The following is a 10,287-nucleotide window of genomic DNA, read 5'->3' as shown; positions in this document are numbered from 1 at the left end:
CTCTCATACTTGTGTTACACCAGCTCCCACTGCGCGTAAAGCTGCGGTCCACCGGGACTTTGTTATCTTGTGTGTGTCCAGCTGTTCGTCAGCCTTTATCTCCGGTGTCACTGCCATGGTCGTGTACGTACACGACTGGAATTTCAGTACCACTGACAGCTCCCTCTCCAGCTCCAGCATCAATACAGACAAAGCGCTTTGGGGCTCCACGGTTCCCCACAGCCCCGGTGGGCTGAGCCGGACCGGCCATACGGTGGTGGCAGTATGCCTCGGCTTTATTTTAGTGGCAGGAATCCTCAGCAACTTTCTCATTCTGCTCATTTTCGCAAAGTTTCGGTCCCTCTGGACGCCCATCAATCTCATCCTGTTGAACATCAGCCTAAGTGACATTCTCGTGTGCGTTTTCGGGACACCGTTCAGTTTTGCTGCCAGCCTGCACGGGAGGTGGCTAATTGGAGAGTACGGCTGTAAGTGGTATGGATTTGCCAATTCCCTCTTTGGTGAGTAACTGCATGAGGAGTAGTATTTTTCCCTGTTTACCCTTTAAACTCAAATAATTATGACCGCGGTGTCTCGTTTCAGAAGTAGTGGGAGAGCAGAGTAAATGATGTCATTTATTCTAGAAACATAAAAATGTAATAAACTTAAATTAGAAGCACTTCAAACCTCTGAGTTTTAAGGCTTTCAAACGAAATTAATAATTACAGGGGGAAACAGATCTTTGTTAATTAGCTTGACTTTAATTAAGTTAAAGAACTCTATAGGAAAATACAGGAACACCTGTGTCTTAAGAAATACTTTCCCCCCCTTTGCTGCTGGGGTTGCATTTACTTTCTCCTTTTTAAGTATAATATAAAATATATAATCTTTTACACAGCTGCTTTACATAAAGCCAATAACCTACTTTTCTCCACAATTATGGACAGTACCATCATTATAGACTCTACAACATGCAAAACGTGGCTTTATGAAGGGATCGTAAAAGCTTTAACCAGCCTGAGGTGCTGCAAGGGCAAGTGGCCTCTGATGATTAAATCTAAAGTACTCTTTTCATTTCTCCACTCCTGCTTCAACAGGGATTGTGTCCCTTGTGTCCTTGTCTCTTCTATCGTATGAGCGCTACACCACCATTCTCCATTCCTCTCAGGTTGATGTCTCAGACTTCAGAAAGGCCTGGCTGTTTGTTGGAGGCTCTTGGTTCTACTCTCTCTTTTGGACATTGCCTCCCCTCCTCGGTTGGAGCAGCTATGGACCAGAGGGTCCTGGTACCACTTGCTCCGTCCAGTGGCACCTCCGCTCACCCTCCAGCATCTTGTATGTGTTGTGTCTCTTCATCTTCTGTCTGCTGCTGCCCCTTCTGCTCATGCTATATTCTTATGGAAGAATCCTGATGGCCATTAGGAGGGTGAGTTCAGAGATACATGAAGAGTTTCACCACATCTTTTGGGACGATCACACAAGACAAAGAGAAAACCATGCAACCACGTACAGTGCTACCATGTCATTTTTAGTTGTTTATTTATGTGTAAGTAAATCATAAGTCATCTGTATATTCATCAGAATTTTATGATTTATAATAGTAAGATAACGAATCCGAAAGCAGATGGCAGAACAGAGTTCAAATTACATTCATCGAAATTTACACGAGTGTGAAATCTGCTTTTGCTTATGTCTACCACATTTTGTCTATTTTTTCACAGTAACTACCCTGAAGGACTAAGATCTTGAATACTGGAATTCTTGTGACATAAGGTCGGATTTTAGAGGTTAACAAGAGGCTGAGTTCTATTAAAATTTGATCATGAGTTTTTGAGGTAATTCCAAGGAAAATCAAGTTGGATAAGCTAGCAATTCATCAATGAGGAGAAAGAAGGGACCATGTATAAGGGGCAAGTGTTGGGTTGAATCTGTCTTTGTCTTTACTGTCTTAAGGACAGTAAAACCAAGCCCAGTTTATAGCGACCCATGCCTTTAGGTCACCGTATCACCATCTTTGTTATGGATACATATAGATAAATAACTGGTAATTAAGAGTTTCTTGTTAGTGTTGGGTTCTTCCCACTCCTTGCTTGTACTGCTTCTATCACCAAATGCTCTAGAAGGTTTTTGTAGATCATGGTACCAACTTGTTGCTATTGGATACCTGTCATTATATAAGCACTTCCGTTTTTTAAGCTTGATGCACCCAAGAGGCTGAGCAGAAAGCGGCTTTGCAGACTTGATCACTGTAGCAGCGAACTGGGGCTCAGCTGCATCAACTCAGAGCCCAACCATCAGCTATTTTTAGAGAGTTGGCAATCTGTCTGAGGAACCGTCTCCTGGCTTCTCAAAACTTGAACCAACAGATCAGAAAGAGAAGCGCCATATGCATCAGCACTGTCGGTGTGGGTCAAACCTGTGTCTTTTCTATATTCTTAACTAACAGCATCCCATTTAAAGAGCGAGAAGTCATGTTGCATCAACATATTTTATGTTGTAGTTCAGTCCCAAAGGAATGGAATTCAATTCATTTTTTTATATACAGAGACCAAGTTCATAACAATAGTTTCCTTATATATCAAGGTAAACAGAGTCATAGTGTCGGCATTAGAGGAAAAAACAACAACAATCTTCTGAGTATGAGCAAGCAAAAGTGACAAAGAAGAACTCAGGGTGAGATGATCATCTATTCCCACTGCATGAGAGGTAAGGGAAAGGAGAAGATAAAAGAGAAGCACATAGAGATACAAAGACAAATCAAACTGTGGCAGGCAGTAGGGAAAACCATTTCACCATCATAATCAGCAGGTAGCTCGATTTAGGAGAGAGAACGGAGAATAGAAGGTCAGTCATGCAGAAGTGACCACAGTTATTACATGAGGGAGGTTTGTTCAGACAGAGCAGTGAGGGCCATGATCTAATCCTATATAGCAAGAGGTGTAATTGAGTGTATGAGAGATAAGCAGTAATTTGACAGATGGGGTAGATTTTCTTCTCTGTGAGGCCTCTTTCACAAGCCAGACATGCTCATTTATTCATAAATCACCATGACAAGCATCACGGTGGTAATTACATACGGAGGTGGGCACATGAAATCAATACTGACCGGTGAGATGCTGCTGTAACCACTTGCTTTATGATTTATCTGAAAAACAAAACAAAACAAAAACAAATGTGATGAAACGTATCTGGGCATGTAATGTGGTCATACTGCTTCTGACCAAGATCTAAAAACATGGCATCTGTTTTTAGCCCCTTCTGATTATCACACATCGGACATATTCTGCTGATCCAGCAGTCATTCATAACAGGTTGTCATTATACCTAGAATCTGATTGATTTAGGATTTTTAAGACTAATACCTATACTGATATTTGGACATGTAACAATTTGGTATTCCAAAATTTCAGTCTTTTTTTTCTCTTTCAGACATACACAACACAAACAGGTTCCTCTAACATTTGCTGTATGTATTTATTTGCTCATTTATGCTTTGTCCACTATAGTGTTTGTGGCATTTTACACACACGTGCCAACAAGGAAGTTACAGAGCGCCCTGAGGTGGACAAACCATGCAACGTTAACACGCATAATGTGGTCAAAGCATCTCATAAAAAATATATTAAAAAGTTAAAAAATCATAGAAATTATAAATTTATATATTTATGATATCTCCCAAAACTATCTGTTGGGCTTCAACTATAGCTAAGGGTTAAACTGATACTATTTTTGAACAAATCAAACACATATAATTAATATTATATTATGATATTATGGGGATCATGGGATCCTCACTGATCCTCTTGAAGTCTGACCAATATACTGGAAACAAAGTATCCTTGATATCTTTTCATATGCATACTATTTTCTGAGTGTATTCATTTTGTTTTTATGAAATATCCTTTAAAATTGATATTTGAATTTTTGTGAGCAATACAACCATCACTTACAGCTCACTAACTTGCTGTGCGCTTTAAACTTCACTTCGCTGCTTTTAAGAAGTGGAGCTGGTTCAAGTAACGGTTCTTGTTGACTTGTTATTAATGTTTATATTATACCGTATATTTGGATTTTAAAAAAACACTTTCAGTGAAGATTTATTCTTCACTTGAGTAGGAAATCACCTGTGTACTGTCAACTCTTCATAATACCACATGAGGGCACCAAAGACACAGATTTTTAAATGCTACATACTGCAGCGCAAAGTGTGGATTTTAGTAATCAGTTGATAGATAGCTTATGTAAGCAAATTATTCACACAAAATAAAATGTGTTGGGACTGAAATAAAAGAGCATATGCAAGAGGCACGAAAAGCCTATTAGTGGACCTGAAAAAGCCTAAGATTCTTAGAGACACAAGCAAAACACATGAATTTTCTGGTGTCTTTACATCTATACCTCTTATTCTCCTTCTCTCTCACATCTCCAGGTGGGAAAGATCAATCTTCTGGCAGCTCAGCGCAGAGAACGCCACATTTCGCTGATGGTTTTCTCTATGGTGTCCTGCTACATGCTGTGCTGGATGCCCTATGGCATCGTGGCACTGATGGCCACCTTTGGTGGGTCGGGGCAGGTGACTCCCATCACTAGTGTGATTCCTTCCATCCTGGCCAAGTTCAGCACTGTTGTCAACCCTGTTATCTATGTTTTCTTCAACAAACAGGTGAGAGTGAGGACATAACTGATAGACTGATAGGACTGCTGAGAAATGTCTGTATTTCAAATATCACTGCATACAATATACTAAAAGTATCTTGTCTAGACCAGTTTGTTATAAAAATGGAGTGGCATTGTGTCACTGACAGAGTTGAACACAATAGTTTTAACTGCAGCTCAGTTTCTGCAGCACCCAAGATGATATATGTTTTCAGTGTTTCTAATGAGACTCCTGAAGAGAATCTTTTTAAGATATTAAATTCAGAACCATTAATTGAAAAGCATTTTCGTTACTACTTTTTTATTTCAATGCCATGATTCTGATTATCCCATAATAGATAACATAGATAATACAGGGGTGTCATTTATTGTAAAGTAGGTCGATCCTTTGTCAAACTGATTATATGACGATGTTGCACGAACTTACACAATACTTCATTTTAGGGTCTAGTTTTCAAGGGTTAAATGTAAACCGTGGTTAAATGTATCCTAAATATAATGAACTGAACTTTCCAGGGAGATTTACCAGTGTTAAACTGAGCGCTCGACATGTCCTTTGATCTGCAAATCACTACTTATTGCGACTGACCATTCTATTCCATTCTCCACTATACTTTTGCACAGTTTTATAGATGTGTTTTGGCCTTCATGAAGTGCAAAGGAGAACCTGAGATTGTACAAGGAGAAGAGCACCGAACTCCGAGGACACAGTTGTCAGAATATTTCCATGTCCATAGGAAAGCTTCCCTCAGCTCCCCACAAGTCCAGATCCCCAGCGGCCCCAGAAACACTGTGCTCTGCAGCCGACATGTAGTTTATGTTCACTACACTCCATAAAAAAATTGTTTTTTTCAAATGACTGACTGAGAGTATTAAAATACCTTGTTGATATTAGAAGTCAGAGGAGAATGGTCAGACTGCTTTAAGGTGATAGGAAGGTACCAGTAACCATCATTACAACAAAAGAAAGTAGAAGAGCATCTGTAAATGCACAGCACATTGGACCTTACAGCAGATTGACTTCAGCAGTAGAAGATCACACAAGGTGCCACTGCTGTCATCTAAGAAGAGGAAACTAAGGCTACAGAACTGTACAACAGAAGATTGGAAAAATCTTGTCATCTGGTCTGATGAGTCTCGATTTCTGCTGCGACATTCAGTTGACGGAGTCATAATTTAGCAAAAACAGCAAACACATGGATCAATCCTGTGCTGGTGAAATAGTGATGTGGGAGATATTTTCTTGGCGTAATTCGGGATCAGCTGAGCAGGCTGCGCCTCAAATAACTGAAGCACTTCGAAAGTAAAAGGAGGTCTAACCTGGTCCTAGCAGTGTATATGAGTGCATGAGTGAATGAATGTCTTTAAAATTTTACACAAAATAAAATCATATTCCAATTTTCTTCAGTTTTTCCTCCGGACCGTTGACACACAAAAAACATGTGAAGACTCTGTACTGACATCATTTTAAAGTTAAAAATATTTTTTGAACCACTAGAGGAGGCAGTGGGCCGTTGTAAAGGATTTCTAAAACATTGAACACATTTCTTGTTTAGACAGCTGCATAAAAATAATCGTAACACTTTGTAGATGGTATATTACTGTATATTATTATTATTATTATTATTTTAAGTTTTTTTTTTTTAAATTGCAGTCTTTTTATGAAATAAAGATCCAGCTTTTATCAAGAAACACTTGTACTGCGCACACTGGCAAATTTAACCTCCCCCTGATATTATTCACATTTACATGAGTCCAAAATGGAAAATAATTAGTGTGTATAAAACTGTGATAAAAGTCCCTGGGTAACTTTAACTCATATTAGGCTTTTAATCACGATCATTTATTGTAGTTGGTGTAAAAACTCTTTATTGTATATTTCCAGCCACTTGTTTTGGAGATGAAACATTCACTGTCTAATAGCGACTTACACAGGGACACGCTGCACTGTGCTGTATGCAGAACTCTGTAAGCAACTGTATGAACCCCACATTAAACAGTTTTCACTTTAGCTTAACCAACATGTGTGGGCTAAAAAAAAAAAAAAAAAGAGTCAATGGTTGGTCTCATTCCAGACAAATCCGCTACCACAACTAAGCACATTTCACTTATCCTGCGGTCGTTAACAGTGTTGTATATCTAAATGGACACGCCATGGTGTGAACTGTAGCCAGTAAACTCTCAACAGATTAGACTAAGTTTGAGTTTGGTCTGTGCATTCAGTTCGTCAACATGAATTAAAGTTAGGTTGAGGTTAAAAATTAACCAAAATTAACCACGATGATCCTGTGGTTACACAGCTAACTTTAATCTTTACTCCGGTGAACAATAGCACTAGTCTTTTGAAGGAATAGCTCAGTATACATAATGCCTTAGATATAGTGTTACGTTTGTCTGCTTCTGACATTTAGGCTGACCAGATAATTTCCAGATATAGATGTGAAAATAAATGGTGTGAAAATACTACTGAACTCTTAATATAGATCTTTGTGTCTCTGTGTGACTATGTGTGTGTGCCATGTGATATACAAGTACTTTAAAATACCTTTTAATGTTATAACAGCTTATATACAAAATTGAAACAGTTTATAGGGATTTGGTTTTGTGGGCCAAAAAAGTGAAAGTAGTGCCAGCTAAGTGCACAGGTTCACATAACAATCACATTACAATGTGCAGCATTATAGACATGCTATAGCTGACACAAAGGAAAATGCAGTGAGGGTTTTTTTTTTTTTTAAACCAACATGCACACCACATGTATTCACCAAGTGACATTGCAAAGACATCTGCATGTCAAAGTACTGAGACCTTCCAGGAAGTAGTCAGACATAAACTCAGATGCTTGAGAGAGGAGCAGTTCAAAAGCGCATGGGATGTCACGGACGTCAGGCCTCTGCAGCTGTCACCGCTCCGCTCTATCATGATCAACACTTACCAGACCAGCCTGGCTCCACCACCGGTGCCTCCACGCAGCAGGTCCCAGCCGGTCCTCATCCCAGCTTCACTTCCATCGCAGGGCCACAACAAGGTTCTCGTCCGGTTCTTGGTTGGCGTAGTGGCGCTGCATTTATTGCTTTCACTTGCAGGATTCTTCTACCTGTACTACCATGAACATATGGTAAATCATTTTTTTTCTCATTCACTTTGGACCCATTGTATAAAACTGACAGCTTAAACAAAACCAAAATTAACAGTTAAACTCAAAATTCTGTTTTCTTCTTATTACATTTTAACATGACTATATACTAAAATAATTCAGCTTTATTTTAAAACAGGGAAGTTAAGTATGCAGAATTGGTTAGATCTTTTGGTTCACACATTTTTTATGCTGTGTGTAGTTTTACCTGGCTAATTTGACTGCATTTAAAAGATAGGAAATGCTGGCGAGGTGTGCTTATGAAAACCTCCCTTCAGTAAGTTCTTTTACCCATTTCTGATGTTCTACTTTTTTCTTCCCTACAGGAAAAACATTTCTCAGCAGAAGATAGAGGTATATTCAGTTCAATCAATAAATTTTATATATTAAATAGAAAATAAAAAGATGTAATGGCATTAATTTCTTTAAAAATTTGTTCTCTCTTTTTCTAAGATGGATTGCCCTCATCTCAAAAGCAGGAAATGGACAAACAGGACACCTTCTATAAAGCCTTAGCACGCATGGCAGTTAAGCGAGCTGAAGGAAAGAAAACACGTAAGAATATTACCCATTTTTTTCTTTCAAATAAAAAAATGCAGTGACAAGTTATCAAAAATCTATTAATGAGTGTTTAATTAAACTTCTTTATCTCTCCAGCGGGTTGTCTTCAGTGGGACACGATGCACTCTGTTCTTAGAGGCATCAACTATTATGAACAGATTTGGCTGACTATTCCAGAGACTGGTTTTTACTACGTCTACTCCAGAGTGACCTTCTCCAAGGGCGATTCTACGATCCCACTAGCCAGCAAGGTCAAGCTGAGGAAGAACGAGGCAGATGAAAGTGAGGATGTAATGAAGGCCTACTGCTACCTGGAGAGCACAAAGAATCCTCACATGTGCACAGCCGCTCAGGGAGATCTGATCCTACTGGAGAAAGGAAACCAACTGAGTCTCTGGGTACAAGACCTCTCACTGGTGGACTATGAAGAAGGCGCAACAAGCTTTGGGATATACAAACTATAAGACTCATACATGGACACATGAATAGAAAAAAGCTGAAGAATGGGATCTCGTGGATTTATCTACAAAAACACTTTTGAATTGGCTGGCTCAAACATCTTCGTGGATTAGTTTGGATTTGAGAGACATAATTTATTACACCAGATATTTTTTTTTAGTTATTTTTGTTTTTGTATTGATTAGTAAAATGTTGTATTTATTGATGTAAATAGATTGTGAAATGAAACTAATATTTAATCTGAAACATTTATACTCTTCTCAGTTTTTCTTGCATCAACCTCACATCAGGAACGAGTTACATTTAAAGGACACGCACACATTACACTGAAACATCCAGACTAATGAACCACAGGCTTAGTGGTTTAAAGATGAAGGTGCCGAGGTTCTACGTGTATGAGTTACATTATCCCACCATGAGGTATATTTTCAAAACATTTTAAGTGGTCATAAGGAAACACCTTCGGGAATAAGTCCTAAAAACTGAATTTCCTTAATGTAATGATGGTTACTTTAACAGGTGTAAAAACACCAAGATTCATCACCAGTAAAACCCCTGATGCTTATCATGTTCTAGGTTAGTGTGCACCACTATGGTTTTCAATTTCTAGGACACAAACAAACCACAAAGAGAAGCTGCAGTTTCTCACATCGCCAAATGGGACCACTTAAGGTACAGGCTACCCACCAATTTCAGTGGTAAGAGAGGAAGCAAAGGACCGGTGGTTTAAGCAGAATTTCCAGTCTGCTGCATATTTATCATTTAAATTACCCCCCATGCAGCCAGTAGTTATTTTGATAAATGGGGTATGAACCTTCAGACTCTCAAAACATGCGGTGTACAATTCAAAAATCCAAAGTTCCCCACTTCAGTTTGAAATACAGTAATTCTTAAGGAAAACCATTAAATATAAAATACAGTTCAGACCATCCAAAGACCATTTAGCTTTTAGAGTTCAAACCTGAAGACTATTGCTCTCCAGTTCCGGGTGATTTTACTCTAACCTGTCTGGTGACTACGTTTTTTTTTTTTTGTTTGTTTGGTTTTTTCAACTGTAACCTGTCTAGTGTAAGTTCTTTTTTTAATACTGTAAATGATGAGTAATATAAAATTCTACCAAACACCCTCAACACCTTAGACATAACAAAACCTACCACATTGTCACTGTCACAGTGGAGTACAAGAGCATGGAAAGTGTGAATCTCTATGGAGGTGTACAAAGTTGCAGAGGAGGTACATTCTTAGAGAATGTCATCTATTCTAGTCACTCATTCCATCCTGTTTCTCACTACCGCATCTGAGCAACATGCACACTCCTGAACCACACACATGATGAACACAGCATGGAAAAGCCTCTCTCTGTGGATTTCCAGTGTGAATGAAGGAACGCTGTTCGTGCCGTTAGTAGAAATCTTAAGGAGTTTTCCGTTACTCACTTGGATAAATCAATACCAAATGCTGAGCTCCACGTATTATATTAAAGTTTTAATAAAAGA

General features: G+C 38.8%; 2 protein-coding genes across 2 annotated transcripts; both read left to right on the top strand.

Annotated features, from left to right (window-relative positions):
* tmtops3a (teleost multiple tissue opsin 3a) lies at positions 1–5,599 on the top strand. Its single transcript, XM_026145146.2, has 4 exons — positions 1–500; positions 1,077–1,405; positions 4,409–4,642; positions 5,260–5,599. The coding sequence occupies exons 1-4, from the start codon at positions 116–118 to the stop codon at positions 5,470–5,472; spliced, it is 1,161 nt and encodes a 386-aa protein (XP_026000931.2). The 5' UTR covers positions 1–115; the 3' UTR covers positions 5,473–5,599.
* Positions 5,600–7,332: 1,733 nt separating this feature from the next.
* On the top strand, positions 7,333–9,037 carry cd40lg (CD40 ligand). Its single transcript, XM_026145161.2, has 4 exons — positions 7,333–7,753; positions 8,098–8,125; positions 8,225–8,326; positions 8,429–9,037. Exons 1-4 carry the CDS (start codon positions 7,391–7,393, stop codon positions 8,794–8,796), a joined length of 861 nt encoding a protein of 286 aa, XP_026000946.2. The 5' UTR covers positions 7,333–7,390; the 3' UTR covers positions 8,797–9,037.
* The last annotated feature ends 1,250 nt before the right edge of the window (positions 9,038–10,287 follow it).

Source organism: Astatotilapia calliptera, chromosome 2, assembly GCF_964374335.1.
Source record: "Astatotilapia calliptera chromosome 2, fAstCal68.1, whole genome shotgun sequence".
NCBI classification, from domain to species: Eukaryota; Metazoa; Chordata; class Actinopteri; order Cichliformes; family Cichlidae; genus Astatotilapia; species Astatotilapia calliptera.
This window is presented reverse-complemented; position numbering and strand designations above follow the sequence as displayed.